The 19,655-nt window shown below is 46.9% G+C and overlaps 1 protein-coding gene across 1 annotated transcript in view; it reads right to left on the bottom strand.

Moving 5' to 3' along the window:
• Positions 1 to 256: 256 nt before the first annotated feature.
• LOC132581081 (heparan sulfate glucosamine 3-O-sulfotransferase 3B1-like) overlaps positions 257 to 19,655 on the bottom strand; it is a 77,405-nt gene continuing 58,006 nt past the window's right edge. Inside the window, exon 2 of the mRNA XM_060252114.1 lies at positions 257 to 3,693. Coding sequence (XP_060108097.1) covers positions 3,075 to 3,693 — 619 coding nt within the window. The 3' untranslated portion in view covers positions 257 to 3,074. The remainder of the gene's footprint in view (positions 3,694 to 19,655) is intronic.

Raw genomic sequence — 19,655 nt, 5'->3', positions numbered from 1 at the left:
TTTAGTTTAATTTCCATCACCCCCTGTGGCAGACCCTTTGAGAACAGAGACACACACATGTTCCCCTGCCAGCATAGCAGCCCCATGCGATCTGTACCAGGTTTCTGTGGTTTTGAGTCACCAGTGGAACTGCTGGCAGCTCATTCCTGGCATCCATAGCTATGGCGGCTTTGTCAGTTTGCAAAAAATCTCATACAGGACAAACTTTTTATTTGCACTCCCACCCTCAACACAAACAGAAAACTGGTAGCCATGATATGGTAAAATATATTTTATTTCTTCATACAAACAAATATTATTAATTATCTGAATTTCATTTCCTAGAAACCTTTCTCTGTGTAAAATTAATTTGTGTTGTACATGACCACAAAATACTCGTTTTAGAGGCTTTTGCTTGCCTTTCCCCATTTACAAGTGTACTATTCTAAGATGTACTACGTTACAGAGAACACAAAAAAATATTGCCAATATCTGGATTTATTGTATAGCTGAACACAGGGCTGAATGAAACTCAGCCATAAATTAATGTTACAATGTTAAAAAACAAACCAGTCTAATCACACCTCTGAGTTTTGATTGTGTCCTCTTGTGAACCAAACAAAGAAGCAACACCACTAAGGCTGCTGACAGGATTTCAAATGCTATATTGATTTCTTAGTATCTCCATTGTATGGGCTGCTCAGGCATGATGAGCAGTTTGCTTAAAGCAAGGGTCCCCCAACTACCAGGCCACAGACCCATGGCCTGCTAGCAACTGGGCCGCTGCACCACCCCCACCTGCCCGGGACCTGGGCAGACAAAAGAGGCAACACAGCCTCGCTCAGATGATTGGCGGGGGTCTCTAAATGGGAGGGGGAGGCAGATTGGCCTTCTGCTGCCTGGCCACGCAGCAGGGAGGTGGCAGAAAAAGCCCCCGGCTCCCCTCCCATTTAAAGACCCCCATGGGGGGCAGGGATGGGGCCTGGATGGGGGGAGCCTGGGGTGGCCGCGTCCCCCGCATACTGGTTCATGGAAACATGGTCTTCCATGAAACTGGTCCCTGGTGCCAAAAAGGTGCTTGGGCACTGGCTTAAAGTATTTAACAAACAGCATATTTATCACTGAAATTTTTTTGTAAAACTGTTCAGAACATGTTCTTTTGATAAAGTAGCTACTCTGCATCTGTGACTGTGATTTTTAAAAGGAGCCAGAATACAAAACAATTTCAAATAAGAAACATGTCTGAGAACCAGTTCAGCAGTTTAGTGCTCCTAAAAGAAGTTTTATTACTTGAAGACAAAGAGCACTAACAAGTGGGAAAGTGTCATAACTCCCTGAAGCAAAACCACATGGCTTGATAAGGCCAAGAAGCGGCATGGTCACCTTAACAGAGCATCAAATGACTCTGAATGATCAGAAGACCTAAATCTATATCATGACCTCCCTTTGTCTTTATACCAGGACTGAAATGCAAGATTCTCTTGTCTGTGTTGCTTTATCAGCAGATATATGAATTTGTGAAGGTTACCACCACAACTATCATAGACTCACAGTACAACCCTAAGTTAAAATAAAGACGTTAGAAGAGTAAACACTGCATGTATTGTACAGATGTGACACATACAGCCTTCTGAGTCACTCAATTAGCGTAATGTGTCTTCAAATTTTTAAAAAATTGTTCTGACTTTGGTGCTCAACTCTAGGACACTTCAAGAATATGTGGTGAACCTTTTGCACAAAGTGAACAGGAGTGGAAACCAAGAGGTGTACTCGGTCCTACAGTAGAACACTCATTCTAATGTTAACCCTCAACTTGTTACTCCTTGTCAGTCCAGTTACTTGTGCCATACTGTGAGAAGCTACTACATGCCATCCACCCCAGGACTTTGCAACTGATAAGCAAGATGCTTGCTAGTCCATCTGGACAACTGGTGGAATTCTTTGGTGAGGTTAATGCAGAGTATGTTACCTCATCCTCCCCAGTGCTTCTCAGAGTAGGTGTTACACAGTACATTTTCTCTTTCTATCATATAGCCCCCCTCATATTTTTGCCTAAAGCATATGTTCAAAACTGTCTGACAGAGGGGGGGAAACAGAGCACACTTGCAGAAGCATGAATGATGCACATGGGAAAGAATGCTGGGCATCATCCAGAAGCACACAACCCCATCATATGCTGCCAGTGTTTTGCACTCACACTTATCTACACAGCTGAATGGTTCACCAGTGGCAAGTTCAGATGGCCTTCTTCCATGAGTCTTATTTAGAAACAAACCTTTTTTAAAAAAACCAGCGCCATGACATGCCCTAAGCAAGCATCTCACATTTAACTTGTTCCTTCTGGAAAAAGTTCAACAAGTATGCATAGTTTTCAGCTCAAGACATTTGCTTAAATGAAAGGAGACTATTTTCAGCACATGGTATGGAGGAAAGAAATGGCAGAAGTTCAAGCATCAAACCTTACACCTTGTTGAAAAGCCAGTGTGGAAATGGAGGACCAAGCCAAGCATAGCCGGGGCACAGGCAGCAGCTATATGGCTGGAGAGTGTATCCTTCTGCACACATGTGCCACACCCACCTGTAAGGGCAGCTGCTTAAGCTAGGCCTAATGCTTGAGTTCCATGAGATAACTTGCAAAGTCTCTTACTTCAATGTCAACTAAAACCTCTGTTTGCATGTAAAGTGATTGGTGAAGAGGGAAGACAGGAGACCTCACACAAAAGTGTTTCAAAAGGCCTAGTACCCGTATTGGAAAATAATTGTGCTTTTAAAAAATCAATTCTCCTTTATATACCTGCATTCCTTAAAAAAATATTAACTTTCTGCCAGGAAAATACATGGAAGCACTTTCCCATTACAATCTGAACCAGGCAACCAAACAGCAATATGCTCATTCAAGATTTAACATTGCGGAATGTTAAAACACAGGTATCGGCTACAGTATGGTTAGGCAGCTTAGTGAATTAATTGCTTAAGAATTAAAAATAAATTATTATAAAATAGATTTCTGTACATTTTACATATAGACCTATCTACATATAGGGAGAATCAAGAAGAATGGTTGGATTAACTTGCAAGGGCTTCCACATTAACCATTAATCCCAGCCGAAGTCTTGCCCAGTCATCTGGTAGAACTTCATGTTGAAAGGTCTGTAGAACTCTCGTAGCCTCTGGACCACCTTCTGGTCGATCTTAGGATGGGGCCGCCCTTTTGTTTTGCCAAGGCAATGAGGCTTGCTACTGCCTTCTGCCTTTTTCAGACATGGGAAGCCCTTGGTCTTGTTGAAGTAGAAGTGTTTATCTGTGATGATCCTTTTGAGACCCAAGAAGTCCTGTACCCGGCCTAACTCGCCAGCAGGGTCACTGATTAGCCTTTCCCCACTGACAAAGAGGATCTGCCTAATAGGGAAATATAGGAGCCAATTTTCCAGATGCTTGGCATAAATGCCAATCTGGATGGCACTCCAGGCGGTATCAATGAGGCCTGTACTCCTGTTCTTGAAGGTCAGACTCTCGAAAGTGGGGATGTCGGGCTTCTTGGACAGAGTCTGTGTGTAGTCAGAAATGGCTCTTGTAACTGGGTCTCTCACCACCACAATGAGCTTGGTGCCCTTTGACATGGCAGAAATGCGAGCAGGCGCTTCCTTGGTGACAAAGTAGCTGGGAGTTTTCTCCATGGTGATCTGCCCATCAAGTGTTCTTGGCATCAAATCTCTGCCAAAGAGAGGATGGAAAGATGAATAGATTCATTAGGAAACAAGGTGTCAGTAACAGGGTTTCAGTTATTACAACAACCTTAAACCCCTACCAAGCTTATTTGACTTGCTAAAGAGCAACAGTACATTATTTTGGTGCTGAGAGTGCTTCGGGTCAAGCCACTCAGTAAAATACCTTACAACATTGATTCTTGAACTGTACACTGCACTTATCTTGCCAAAAGCGAGCTGTGAGTTCTGAAGGGAAGCAAAGTGGTTGGAGGAGCTCAGAGAGGCAGCTCTGGGAAGCTCAACAGCAAATGTGGATTTGCCTCTGCTTAATGAAATAGAGTTTTTCATTCCGAAACACTATATATTTATAAGTACTAAACATGAAACATAACAGATAAAAATTGTTCATTGTTAAATGATTCAAGATTCCTGCATTTGATGTTGGGAGAAGGAGAAACCCAAAAGTTATGGTCTTGATTAGAAAAAAATAAAAAAATAAGTAGCTACATTGTAGGTGGATCCCAAAAAGTATACCGCTCAGTATACAATCAAACATTAACAGATCTATACTTGAATTTATCATTTTTCTATTAATACCATCAGTCTTGCTTCTGCAGCCAAATCTGTAATTCTTCATAGCTTCCCATGATTTAACTATTTCAGAAATTAGCAAAACAAATTCAAGCCTTCTCTTCAGAAGATGTGTACATGCAGGCCTCAGTTTGAGGCAGAGCTCACCGGAGCAGTGCTCCAGAAGCTCCATCTGCCACAGGGCCCTGATCTGCCCATAACCCACCTCTCCAACTGTCAGAGAGACATGGCCCAGCTGGGCTTTCCTCGTGTTTCTGCAGCCAGGCTGCAGAAGCAGGAGGAAGACATCCCCCCTGTCAGAGAGAGGTGTGGGCTGACAGGGGTTTCCTCCTGCTTTTCCAGCCTTGGCTGGAAATACAGGAGGAAGATCTCTCCTTCCCATGCCTCAGTAATGGCTTGGCTGGGCGGGATGGCTGACCAAGGCTGGAAATACAGGAGGAAGATCTCTCTCTCTCCCCCTCCCCGCACCTCATGGACTGCCAGAGAAGCACAGGGTGGCTGGGCTTTGTCCTGCATTTCCAGCCAAGGATGGAAACTCAGGAGGAAGATTTCTCCCCACACACCTCCCAGGCTGCTGCAGGGTGGCTGGGCTTCATCCTGTGTTTCCAGCCTTGGATCTCCCCCTCCTCCCTAACACACGCCTCTCAGACTGCTCGAGAAGAGTGGCGTGTCTAGGCTCTGGCACCTGCTTTTCTACAAAATGACCCCTGTGTACATGTGTACAAATATACTATAATCCATTAAACAGGCTTTAATTGCTTGTACCATGTCTAATTCAAACAAAATAGAAGATGTGGTTTGAAAATGTACTTTCACTTAGAGAAGAACACTTACACAGGTCAATAAGCTTTAGAGTTGCCAGGTTTGACTAAAGAAATATCTGGGGAACCTTGGGGGTGGAGCCAGGAGACTATGGGGTGGAGCCAGGAGCAAAAGTGTGACAAGCACGATTGAACTCTGGTGGGAATTCTGGCAATTACTTTAAAGGGACCGCATACCTTTTAAATGCCTGCCTTCTCCTCCCCTCCCCCCCATTTAGAAATAATGAAAGATAGGGGAACCTTCTTTTAGGACTCATAGTCCAACCTTTTTGAAATGTGGGAGGTGTTTTGAGGAAAGTCACTGGATGCTATGCTGCAAATTTGGTGCCTTTACCTCAAAAAACAGCCCCCCCAAAACTCCAGATACTCACAGATCAATTCTCCATTATACCCTATGGGGATCAGTATATGGGAATCAGTTTCCATGGAGTATAATGGAATGCTGAGCAGACATTTCCCTCCCCTCCATTTTTGATGACCCTGAAGTGGGGGGAAGGCCTCCAAACTGGGAGTTCCCCTGCCCCCAACTGGGGATTCAGCAAATGGGGGGGGGGGGGAGTAAACACACTGCTGAAAAAATAGGAACCCAAAGAAGTCCACATGGAAATGTTAAACACTTCTAGAGTTTTTCAATTCTACATTTAATATAGCATCAATATATAAAGATAATGGAACAGTCCCTGTTGGCATCTACCATGTGAGAGCTTCAATGATGCAACTTTTAGCTGCTCCCATGGTTTAATAATCCTTAACAGCTGAACAGTCCCACAGACACTGGTAACTTTCATTCAACAGGAAAAGTCACTTCCACATGTACATATGAAGACTGAATAAACAGAGGAACTGAGAAAATGGACACACCCTCTGATTATACAGGCAGTTTCAATAATACTTCCTCAAAGTTTTACATTATACTGAACCTTATTTGGAGCCATAGGAATAAATTATACATGGATCAATGCTTATTCTTCTTTGTGTATGATTTCTAGTCCCAAAGGCTCTCAGACCTTGGGATCCCATGGAATTACAGTTCATCTCCAGATTACAGAGATCAGTTTCCCTGAAGAAAATGTCTGGTTTGGATGATGGATTCTATGGCATTGTATCCCACTAAGGCCCCTGTCCTCCTCAGCCTCTATCCTCAAATCTCCAAGAGTTTCCCAGCCTGGAGCTAGCAACCATACCCTCTTCATCCCCCACCAGTGGTCAAGGTGGAACCCAAACAGGAAGAAGAGGCAGCTTTGGAAGGTGGACTACAGTATCACATTCCTGAGAGATGATGCTCAACAGGAATATGATGCCATAGGATCCCCCACCCCAAGCCTTCATTTTCTTCAGGGAAACTGATATTCGTATCCAGGCATTCAGTTATAATCCTGGGAGAACTCCAGCTCCACCTGGAAGTTGGCAAGTCTGGTATTTATAAGACTAGAAAACCACCTCTGGTTTGGAAAGGAGTAACCACTGCCTGGTTGAAACCAACAACCATGTAAGATTTTTGCTTTAAGGTGCTGATGCTTTCTCCTGCATCCCACTGAGCATAAAAGGTCCAGGAACCCTGCCTGAAAAAAATATTTTTTTATGTTTTTATTTTATTAGATTTGTATCCCACCCTTCCCACAAGTGGGCTCAGAGTGGACTCCATCATATGTTGATAACAGTTAAAATCGCAACATTTAAAATCTGCAGATTGAAACATCTACAAGAATCATAGAATCATAGAGTTGGAAGGGACCTCCAGGGTCATCTAGTCCAACCCCCTGCACAAGGCAGGAAACTCACAAAGACCTCTCCCTAAATTCACAAATTCAGCATAGCAGTCAGTGCCTCAACACAGAGTGCCAACAAATAACTATAGTCATTTCATGGTGGAGGCCAAAGAGCAAGGGGATGCCTGCTGCCTCAACCAAAGGTCCAGTAGAAAAGCTCCATTTTACAGGCCCTGTGGAACTGTAATAGGCCCCACAGGGCCCTGATCTCTGATGGAAGTTCATTCCACAAGGGGGGGGCCAGGGCCAAAAAAACCCCTATATATGTATTTAATTGGTGCATCTAAACTCAGAAAAGCAAAAAAGGAGACACTGCAAGTGCAGACCATGCTCTGGTCAGGTAGCAAAAGAGCTGGAATGGAATCATTCTCAAAAGGGAAGTAAAGACCACTGTAAAGAATATTTTCTCCACATTATGCACATAAGCAAGCAATATACTTAATCTGCAGATGGGATTGACCTGCTTTACATATTAACCACTTAAACTAATGTAATAAAGTCTTTTTACTAAAACAAGTCTAATCCCCAAAGTGTTTTAGACCCCCAACCTTAAATGAGTTCATCTTCCTTCATTTACCATGCCGTTGCCATACATTCCTCAAGAAAGGACCCTCCAGACTAATGTGAAAAACAATCCAAAGACAGATACTCTTACAAAGTCAGTTGACAGGTGGCCACGTGGTAATCCAATAGCCGAAGACTAAAACCTTTTGTGACAGATTTTGTCTGCACAGAGAGACTTCTCCACTAATCCGTTGACACTTCACAATAAAGAAAATTAAAAGAGGGTCTGGGATGCGGAGGGGGGATGGGGACAAGTGTCTTACATGCTGTTGCTATGCTGGAATTGGTAACAAGAAAAAAGCACAAAGGGAAAAAGCCCAAAGATAAAAACCCAAAAACATAAATGCTCACAGGAAACATGCCCACATGGAAACATGCCCACATGGAAATAAACCCACGTGGAAAGAAGCCCACATGGGAAAAAGCCCAAATGGAAAAATAAGTAAAGCACCATAGATGTTTCTAATTGTGGATAACCATTAATAATATTTTGTTATTTCAGGATTAAAATAAGTCATATTCAAATGCAACAAGATGTGACCCTTTTGTTATCAATGAACTTTATTAAGAAGGAAAAACAATAATAACAGAAATTAAACTCTACATAGAAATATATTTAAATAAAATTAAATACTATAACTTTATTAATTTACAATTTGTCAAACTTTTTAATGTTAATACATTGTGATACACCCAGTGACCACGACAAAAGACTATCTAACCCTAACAGTAAAAGCAACAATTATTTAACAACAATAATAACTCAGATATAATTCTTCATTGCAAATTAGCCAGTCTCTTTAAGCAACTAAGGTTATCTTCCACCTGCTAATACTGTTGCACAGAAGTGGCAACCATGTAATGTAATGCCTCATATTTCCTCTTTTCTACCTCTGGGTGACCTGCTTGTGCATTAGGCAATGTTAGCTTGTGACAAGCCAGGTCCCTCTGCAGTCCATCGAACAGAGACCACGCACTGGGATGACTGAAATGGAACAAGGAATTAAGAGCATTGTGAAATCCCTCGCAGCAGTTTACAGCCTTTGGTGACCGTTCCAGGGCTACATCATGATGATTCCATATTCTTAGAGGAAACGGAGGATCTCTGCCTGCTGCACCCTCAATATATGACAAAAAGAAGTACACGAGCACTGCTGTGTCGCTGTCTTCATCTGGAAATGTGGCAGCAAGCTCATCAAAACCAGTTCTCACCTCATTGATTGGGACAAAGGCTAATGCAGCAAGAGATTTCAGGGTAATTTTTATGTTCATATTAGTTTCATATTCAGTCCTCAAGCCAACACTGTTGATTTTCCTAATGAGACTCCGACACGGGTGAAAATAACACCCTTTGACCTCAGCATGTGGAAAGGCAATTCTCACTGCATTCATACAGGCCTTCTCAAAATCCACTGAAACCTTTGAGGTGACATCTGGAATCAATAGCTTCATTATTTCAAACATTCCATTTTAGGTGTCCATGTTCTTTTTTTGAAGTAAAATGTAAATACATGATCGATAGGAATTACCCACCTTGGCAGGCCATGTGTACAGTTGGTAAAACATATTTGGCACTTGATCAAAGGTGCCATCTCCACAGATGGTATCTTTGTTTAATCCAAGCATAAGATCTCTATCACCTAAAACCAGAATTCTATCTGGATTTTTCCACACCGGAACCATGAAGTATCAGTTGCCTATACTTTTCAGGAATGTCAAAATGTATGGTTTTGGGGTTAGGCAAATTACTGCCTGCTCTGTGATCGCTGCTCTTTCTTAAATAGCAGAAGTAGTTAAGGCCTCATGGATCTAAGAAGCTAAGCAGGACTGACTCTGGCAAATATCTGGAAGGAAGAAATCAATAAACATAGTTGGAATTAATAAAAAAATGGTATAATGGGGAATTGATCCATGGGTATCTTGGGCTCTGGGGGGGGGGCTGTTTTTTGAGCTAGATGCACCAAGTTTGCAGCATAGCATCCACTGCCTCTCCCCAAAATACCCTCCAAGTTTCAAAAGGATTGGACCAGGGGGTCCAATTCAATGAGCTCCAAAAGAAGGTGCCCCTATCCTTCATTATTTCCTATGAAGGAAAAGCATTTAAAAGGAGCATGGTCCCTTTAGATGTGATGGCCAGAACTCCCTTTGGAGTTCAATTGTGCTTCTCACAACCTTGCTCCTGGCTCCACCCCCAAAGTTCCCAGATATTTCTTGAATTGGACTTGGCAACCCTATTCCATGTGGGCTTCTTTCAGTATGGGCTTTTCCCCATGTGGACTTCTTTCCATGTAAGTTTATTTCCATGTGGGCATGTTTCCATGAGGGCTTTTTTCCTGTGGGCATTTATGTCTGTGGGGGGTTTTCTTTGGCCATCTGATCCTTACAACAAACTGAAGGACAAATTAAAGCAAAGTCTACCACCAGAACAATGGGCTTAATCTGAAACTACGCACTATTTCACATTATTAGAAGTAGGTTTTCTGGGTGCAACATTCATGAATGCTTCGCTGTTCACTATCTTAGCTAATCTATTTAGAATTCTAGGGAAATCTCACTGGACTCGACAGGCAAGATCCAATGTAATCCTGTAATAAAGCCTGGCTTTCACAAAGAAAGGCAGCTCTAACTAGTAGCATAAACTAGTAAGTGAAATAAAGGTGGGAAGAGAAGCAGTAGCTAACTTGTAGCCTGGTAAGGTTTTGGGAGAGTGGACAGAAATTGCCGGGTGAATTATTTCAAGGACAATAGAAGTGGTCGTGTGTGAAATTGCATTCACTCTAGCACAACACATAAGGGTACCAAAATAATTCCTAGATTTTTAATATCTATTCAATCCCATCAGATGCATGAAGTTTAAAGATATCCTTTTTGCTGCTGATAAACCAATCAAAACCCTAGAGGCCTACAGGCACCACTGAAGCAAAAGTCAGTTAGAATCATAGAATCATAGAGTTGGAAGGGACCTCCAGGGTCATCTAGTCCAACCCCCTGCACAAGGCAGGAAACCCACAAATACCTACCCCAAATTCATAGGATCTTCATCGCTGTCAGATGGCCATCTAGCCTCTGTTTAGAAACCTCCAAGGAAGGAGAGCCCATCACCTCCTGAGGAAGCCTGTTCCACTGAGGAATCGCTCTAACAGTCAGGAAGTTCTTCCTAATGTTGAGCCGGAAACTCTTTTGATTTAATTTCAACCCATTGGTTTTGGTCCTACCTTCTGGAGCCACAGAAAATAATTCCACACCATCCTCTTAAATGACAGCCCTTCAAGTACTTGAAGATAGTGATCATATCTCTCAGCTGCCTCCTCTCCAGGCTAAACATCCTCAGCTCTTTCAACCTTTCCTCATAGGACTTGGTCTCCAGACCCCTCACCATCTTCATCACCCTCTTCTGGACCCGTTCCAACTTGTCTAGATCCTTCTTAAAATGTGGTGCCCAAAACTGAACACAAGACTCCAGGTGAGGTCTTACTGGAGCAGAATAAAGCGATACTATCACATCATGTGATCTGTTCACTATGCTTCTGTTGATACAGCAGCCATGGAGAGAGCAGGGGCTGTGAAAGCAGCAGGGAGAGGCGGGCCGCCAGGAGGGGCCATGCAGGTGGAAGGGGGGGGTTGGGTGGAGTGGCCAGGCCCCCCTCCCATGGCTATGGGCCTGGCCTCAGCTCTGCCTATCCCTCCTGTGATTCTGACCTGAAGGGGCTATTCTGTTCCACTGCCTAAGGGTATTACTGCCACCACTATCCCTGTCTTGGGCTCTGGTTAGGACATCTCCTAACCTCCTCTGGCGTCACTAGGAACCTGCCTTGGGGCTTCCCAGGGATCTTTGGGGCTCCCCTGGAGAGTTGGCAACTGGTCACTCTCCAGTTTTCTGCTTCCTAGGAAATTGACCTACTCCTAGCATTTCCAAGCAGTTTGGGGAATTATGTGGTACAGAGGGACTCAGTCCTAGCACTAGAAGTTCTGTAATCCCAGGCAGAACCCCGCACCCCCATGCCCCCAAGGACTCTAATCGTGCACGCTTCACGCATGTGACATGATGACATCACCTGGAAGTGACATCATCATGAAGCCCGCTTTGTGCAAATGCTCTTTCTTGGCTCTGATTGCTTAGAGCTGAGAAAGAACACTTGGCCATCTCCTTGCCCAGCCCTCTCCTGCACCAGAGAAAGTTGGGCAGGGAACGCATCCTTCTTTTTTTGCTCTGAGCAACTTGAGTGAAGAATGAATGCTTGGGCTGCACCCTGCTCAGCCCTCTCCCACTTCAGAAGGAGCTGGGCAGAAGCCGAGCAATCGGAGCAAAGAAAGATCCATGCAGAGCATCAGGATCAGCACGAGCAGGGAGGGGGCGCCAGCCAGCCCCGTCCCCCCTGCCCCTGCAGCGAGATGGCACCCTAGGCAGCCACTTACCTTGCCTACTCCCATGCGGTGGACCCGGAGGGACAGTTAAAAGTATTATTTAAAACTCACAACTATTTGCAAGCATATGAGAAGTGAATGGAAGAAATAGGCAAAAACACTTTATCTCTCTCCCTACTCTAAATTCATGCCCTATCTAGGTGGTATGCAACAATATAAAAGCAGTCCTCCCCCCCAGGAACTACCTCTCTCTGGAGCATATCTCCTCTAACCTGGAGGGTGTCAAGTCTGCTGTATTTTTATTAGCATGTTTGCTAACTCTGGTTCAGAAGCAAGGGATTCTGGGCTCATGCTGAATACCGAATGCTGCTAGCTACCTCTCCTCCCCACCCCCTCCGCTTAGCTATGCCTTTGTTGTGTAGTCTGCTTTGAAATGCTGATATGTGAACAAGATAGTGGAGCCTTCTCAAGCCGGGTGTCTGTGGGAGTGTGAAGCGCCAAGGCTTTGGCTTGGGAACGAGGGAGTAACATCCTAGTGTGAAAATATACTGCATGGAGTACCCTGCCCGTAGGAATCCTTTGATCTATACCTTAAATGCTTGGTTAATGTCTATGTACCCCAGTCCTTCAATCTCTAGCATGCTCTTCAGTTCTGCTTTCAATAAACTAGCAGCTTTGTTTCAACCAAAGACTCGTTATTGAATTCAGCCGACTTGACATTTTGAAGGACTCCCTATCTTGGGGCTCAACCTTTCCGGCAACTGAAAAGGCGATGTCCGATCAGCCTCCGGACAACGGAGAACTCCCAACCAGAGCGGAGGGGGCCGAGACACCCTGGCACATTCATACTGCCAGAAGGACCGCGGCCTCCCCCCCCCCAGTTTCAACTGGTGGTTACTCCCCGGCAATACCAGCCGAGGACCTCGACCACGTTGATGGACCAGGCACCGATCCGCCGAAAGGCGATCATGACCCGCCACACCAAGCGGGTTCAACTGGCCGAAGCCGCAGCTACCAACCTGGGCGAGTCGGGCGAGGGAGTCGAGGCCACCGGGGCTCAAGCCCCTAGCAGCGGGAGTGAAGGCGCGGAGTGCGGAGCGGAGGACGGAGGGCCGAAGCCCAAGGACCCGCACGATGAGGACTACGAGATGTTTCGATCGATGGTCCGCCGCGAGGTCGACGGGGCGGTGAAGGACCTCAAAGACCAAATGCAGACCCTGACCGCGCAGCTGGGATGAGCGCTGGGAGTAACCGGGGCCCGTCAGCAGCAGCCAGGGCCGGCGGGGCTGCGGGGCCACCCGAGCCAACCCCCACCCGTCGCCCCTGCGGCACCCCAAGCGCCGGCGGCGCCCCAAGCACCGGCGGGCCCCGGCCAGGCAACGAGACCTGGGGGGGGGGCCAGGAGCTGGATGCAACTTTCAATGGGGACCCGGAGGAAGTGAACTACTTTGCAATCCAAGCAAATAGCTACATGTACTATTGGGTAGACCTGTTCCCCGACGAGATGAGCCGAGTGGACTATCTGGGATCGAAACTGCGGGGCGCTGCTAAGAAATGGTACGTGAGCCTGTGTGAGACCAACAGCCCGATCCTGCACTTCGTGAACACGTTCGTACAAGCGCTACTGACCCAGTACGAGGACCCCCTGCAGGAGGCCCGAGCGCTATCGGCGCTGCAGAACGTGAAGCAGGGGGCCCGATCCATCCGGGAGTACGCTGCAGATTTCCAGGCTAACGCTGCCCGAGCCCGGAACTGGAACGAGGTAATGAAAATCGAGCACTTCACTAACGGGCTGAACCCTAGCATTCTGGACCGGGCGCTCACCCAAGCCAGCCCAGACACGGTAGTGGGGTGGATTCAGCTTGCAGGAGAGGTGGAAACCAACCTGAAGAGAGTGGCAATGCTGCGCCAAGCACTGGCGGCCGGCAAAGGAGCACCCAAGACCACCCCCGGGAAGGTCGAGCCTCCCAAAGCCAAGAAACCGCCGGTGGCCGCCCCGGCGAGGCCCCGCCGCTGCTTCCGGTGCGGCGACCCAAACCACCTTGCCTTCAACTGCCCTCAGCCACCTGCAAGGACCGCCCCGGCGCCGGGGATGACCAGGCAAAGCACCCCGGGCCCCAAGAAACCTACTGGCGGCCCTAAGGATGCGGCGAAAAGCAGTGCGCTGATGGTGCAGGAGGAGCTACAGGAGGAAGAGGTCCGTCTTTCCGCCGAACTGGCCGACCTCGCATGGGAAGAGGAGCCGGCGGGAAACGACTCCGACCTGCTTTAAACGGTGCCAACCAGCAGGTCGATTGGGAGAAGGCACCACTAACGGTGAGAACCACGGGAAAGCTGTACTTTGTGATGGTGAAACTACTGAACCCAAAACTGAAAAGGTTCCTACAGATTCGAGCCCTCATAGACTCAGGGTGCAACCGAGAACTAATCTCCCCCAAGGTGGTGGAAGCCCTGGGACTAGAGTGCTCGCAGCTTCCCCACCCCATGCTGTTTGAGCAGATGGATGAGTCGGTGATGGGGGGGAACCCTGTACGCAGGAGACAGAGCCATGCCCCATGGGGATTGAGGGCCATTGGGACCTGGAGACTTTTGTCATTGCCCAGGCTTGCGGCTACCCCGTGGTGTTGGGAGTGGGGTGGTTGGAGAAACACGAGCCCCTCATCCGCTGGAAAGCACAAACCATTCGGTTTCCCGACCCCAATTGTAGCGGGCACTCCTGGAACCCGGCGTGGGGGCCGCAAGCTCCCGCCGCCCGGGAAAGGGCGTGCGTCCTGGTAGAGGAGGTGCACCAGGTCCCGAGCGCATACCAAGACCTAATGAAAGTGTTTAGCGAACGAGAAGCCAACCAGTTACCCCCCCATCGGAACACAGACTGTGCCATAGAACTGATCCCCGGGGAAAGCCTACCCCGAGCCAAACTCTACCAGATGGGGTGGGCCGAGAAAAAAGAACTGCGCAAGTTCCTAGACTTGAACTTGGAGAGGGGTTTCATTAGGCCAGCTACAGCCCCCCATGCGGCGCCGGTGTTGTTTAGAAAGAAGAAGGACAATACTCTTAGACTTTGCACGGATTTTCGCGGGATAAACGCGATATCAATGTCCAACGCCTACCCCATTCCCCTAATCAAAGACTTGCTGAGCACGGTGGCGGGGGGGAAGATCTTCACCAAGCTCGACTTGAGAGATGCGTACTTCCGAGTGCGCATCAAAGAGGGGGATGAGTGGAAGACGGCATTTAACACTCCGATGGGACAATTTGAGTACTTAGTCATGCCATTCGGCTTGCAGGGGGCGCCTGGGGTGTTCATGAATTTTATAAATGATGTGTTGAGAAAATTTCTGTACAAGGGGGTGGTGGTGTACCTGGATGACATCATTATTTACTCACAGGATGAGCAGTCCCATGTAAAATTGGTGAGGGAGGTGCTGACCACCCTGCTGGAGCACCAACTGTATGCCAAACTATCTAAATGCGAGTTTCACCGCACTGAATTAGACTACCTCGGTTTCCGAGTGTCTAAAGATGGGTTAGCCATGGATCCCACGAAAGTGCAGGCGGTCGTAGAGTGGGCCCCCCCGAGGACACATAGACAGCTCCAATCTTTCATTGGATTCGCAAATTTTTACAGAGGATTCATTGAGGAGTTCGCCCAGATCGCCCTGCCCCTGACGGACCTCCTAAAGACAAAAGGGAAAGGGGAGGACGCGAAGCGACCCGGGGCGAAGCTAAAATGGACGCTTGCTTGCCAGGCGGCTTTCGACCGGCTCAAGCAACTGTTCACTAGCGAGCCGGTCCTGAGCCACCCGGACGAGCTCAAGGGCTTCGTGGTCCAATGCAACGCCTCTGATGTCGCCGTAGGAGCCATACTTACGCAGAGGGATGGGGAAGGGAAGTTGCGACCCTGTGCCTATATCTCGAGAAAATTCTCAGACGAGCAGAGAAATTGGTCAGTGTGGGACAAGGAAGCTTTCGCGGTCATGTTTGCGCTAAAAGCCTGGAGATCGTGGCTAGAGGGGGCTACAGTGCCATTCGAGATATGGACGGACCACAAAAACCTCGAGGCACTGACTGGGAAAAGGAAGCTAAGTGAGACGCAAATCAGGTGGGCGGGGTTCTTTTCCAAGTTCGATTTCACTCTGAAACACATCCCAGGGACCTGGAACTTCTTAGCCGATGCCCTGTCCAGGCTCCCACAACATGAGAGCCAGAGGGAAGAGGTGGTTGACTCGTTAATATCCCCCACGCAAGTGGCGGCCATGGTCACTACCCGCTCGCAGAAAAGGAGGGAGCTGGACGGGCTCAGCCGTGAGCGCATCGCCTTGGAGACCGAAAGGGAGGGAGGTGGGCGGCCCGAGGGGGTGCAGAAGGGAAAAGACAGTCTGTGGTATAAGGAGGAGAAATTATACATCCCGATGACCCTGAGAAAAGAAATCTTACAACTGTGCCATTCATCTAAATTGGCCGGGCACTTTGGCTATGTGAAAACCTTGCACTTAGTAAACCGGCAGTTTTGGTGGCCGTCCCTTCGAAAGGACGTGTCGGAATTCGTAACCAGCTGCCCGGTATGCATAATGGCGAAAAGGAGAGGGGGGAAGCCCCCAGGCCTGTTGCAACCACTAGAAACAGCCAAACGCCCCTGGGCCATTGTGTCTATGGACTTTATAGTAGAGCTTCCTTCTTCACGGGGGAAGACAGTCATTTTAGTGGTAGTGGACACGTTTTCCAAGCAGGCTCATTTCATCCCCTGTGCTCAACTGCCCACCGCCAAGAAACTGGCCACCCTATTCTTTGATCACGTGGCCAAACACCACTCAATTCCAGACAAAGTTATTAGTGACCGGGGGCCTCAGTTCGTTGCCACCTTTTGGCGGGAGTTCTGCAAACTGTTAGGAATGGAGCAGGGGTTAAGCTCAGCGTACCACCCCCAGACGGACGGACAGACGGAGAGAGTGAACGGGGTGCTGGAACAGTATTTACGGTGCTTTGTGAGTCAACGCCAGTCTGACTGGGTAGACCTCCTCCCCTTTGCAGAATATGCCTATAACAACAGTGCTCACAGTTCCACCAAAGCCTCCCCCTTCTCCACAGTGTTTGGGTATGAGGGAAAACCGATCCCAATGCTGCCGGGGGGGGGGGGGAAGGTCCAGGGACAGGCTCTGCTTTAGATCAAGCGAGTAATTAACCCAGTCACTGTGGAATTAGATTTGCCTCCGGCCCTTGCTAAAGTCCACCCTGTATTTCATTGCAGCTTACTTCGGCGAAGCCCGAACCCGACTGATTGGCACCAGTCAGAATCAACGAAACACATTTCCAAAACACAGAGCCATAATCGGGAGCAACCTCGAGCCCGCACCGTGGGGGGGGGGGGTTAGGGGGGGCAGTATGTCAAGTCTGCTGTATTTTTATTAACATCTTTGCTAACTCTGGTTCAGAAGCAAGGGATTCTGGGCTCATGCTGAATACCGAATGCTGCTAGCTACCTCTCCTCCCCCCCCCCCTCCGCTTAGCTATGCCTTTGTTGTGTAGTCTGCTTTGAAATGCTGATATGTGAACAAGATAGTGGAGCCTTCTCAAGCCGGGTGTCTGTGGGAGTGTGAAGCGCCAAGGCCTTGGCTTGGGAATGAGGGAGTAACATCCTAGTGTGAAAATATACTGCATGGAGTACCCCGCCTGTAGGAATCCTTTGATCTATACCTTAAATGCTTGGTTAATGTCTATGTACCCCAGTCCTTCAATCTCTATCATGGTCTTCAGTTCTGCTTTCAATAAACTAGCAACTTTGTTGCAACCAAAGACTCGTTATTGAATTCAGCCGACTTGACAGAGGGATTTCCTGCTCTCTCTAGGGAGCTGTCCTCAGATTACTGGTTACAGACAGAAGGAAGCGGGGATAAGGAGGAGGCAAACCAAGGCCTACCTAGGGTTTGATCGTCTCCTCCTATACAACTCATAGGCAGTTAAACCCACACACAAAATGGTGTTTCTCCACAACCACATTGGAATCAACTGGTTTGAAATCACTTTATAGGATGATGAATAAGAGCATCCTTTTGAAGTTTACCATTCTGGACACCTTTCAGCATAAGTATAACCTTAACCCTATTCTATTAATGTGCCTTCCAAATATTTCTCTACCAAACACATACCAGAAGTTTCTATGCTGCCTTTTTCCCCTAGAGAACATCAGATAGCATAGAGCTCCCAGATAATCTCCCACATTCAGGCTCTGCCCAGACTAAGGCTGTTTACCTCCAGCGAGACTGCATCATACATCCTGCGATTATGCCCAGGCCCCAGAAGAGAAGATTCGTAATAGACCACGATCTCCATTAAGTGCCCCCCCTTCGTGTGTAGAGATGGGCCTCTGCTTTTAAACTTGCAGCTGCAACCAGCATGAGGTGTTCTCATCATGGCAGATGCTCAGGCCTGCAAACAAAAGCTCATACCTTGAATAAAAATGTGTTGGCTTTAAAGGTGCCACTGGGCTCTAACTTTATTCTATTGCTTCAGACCAACACTGCTACCCATGTGGACCTGTGCGAAAGAATAAATGTAAAACAACTAGAAAGAAATGAAGCCTGCTAGAATCCCTCATCGCAGAGACAGCCGTAAGTAAAACTGGCCTGGAACTTATCCATATCTTTGTACCCAGGAACTATGTCAAACATTCTATTATATACATACAATGTTTGAACCTGAAGTTCATCTCATCTAGGGCAGGATTATTGTGGCAATACCATATCATTAGTAGGGTAATCTGTTTTAAGATTTCTGTATTTTGGCTGTTGTAGAATGTATTTTATTTCTGTATTTTATTTGTATACTCAGATTATTTAATTGTTTTTAATGTTTCTTGATGTAAATGTTGTACACCGCTGTGATCCCACCCCGCGTGGAGAGCGGTGTAAAAGTTTAATAAAAAACAATAAAAAAACCAAATTTATCTCACAGTGCTTAAACAGTGTGACTATTAAATCAACAGTGCTACATAACACATGAAGCTGCCTTATACTAAATCAGACTGTTGATCCATCAAAATCAGTATTGTCTACTCAGACTGGCAGCTGCTCTTCAGGCTCTCAGGCAGAAAAGGGTCTTCACATCACCTGCTGCTTGGTCCTTCAACTAAAGAAGGTGGGGACTGAACTTGGCACCTTCTGCACAGTGGATATGCTATCACGGAGCAACAGTGCCTCATGTTATAGCTATTTCTGAAGCTACAGTTGATTACAGAATACAGTCTCCATACAAGAGGGAAGATAGATATAGAAAAACAAACACTGGAGGGCATTTCAAGTTAAGTACACAAATATTCTTATTGGCTGAAATGGAGCAGCAATGCCCAGAGGATAGTTTCATTCTGGTACTTCTGGAAAAGAATCAAAGAAACTTTGCTGCCATTTGCCACAGGCGTTATTACAATCCAAAAGGACTTGGCTCATTAGAGGCTTCAGTAATGCTCAGCTCTACAAAGATCTTTACACATAGTAAAGAGGATATGAGCCAGCCCATCTGATTTCTCTTATCCCACTCTGGGTTCCTTTCATTCTTTACAGGACTCCTCTGAAGCATCCCCACTGAAAGGTTTGCCCCTCCTGGGGAACAAGGGGCAGCAGCATATAGGTCATGGGTGGCCAAACTTGCTTAATGTAAGAGCCACATAGAATGAACATCAGATGTTTGAGAGCTGCAAGACACAAATGTCAGATGTAGGTAGGAAGGAAGGAAGGCAAATAGGAGAGAGGGGTGGAAAGAAAGCAACTTTAATTTTAAATGCATTCTCCAAGCCACCAGCTAGCTTGGCTTGGATAAGTGGTTTAAAGAGAGAAACGCCTTCTCCAAGCACGCCAACAGGGTGG

Source organism: Heteronotia binoei, chromosome 13 (genome assembly GCF_032191835.1).
Source record: "Heteronotia binoei isolate CCM8104 ecotype False Entrance Well chromosome 13, APGP_CSIRO_Hbin_v1, whole genome shotgun sequence".
Lineage (NCBI taxonomy): Eukaryota > Metazoa > Chordata > Lepidosauria > Squamata > Gekkonidae > Heteronotia > Heteronotia binoei.
The sequence above is the reverse complement of the archived record's forward strand: the minus strand, read 5'-3'. Positions and strand labels throughout refer to the sequence as shown.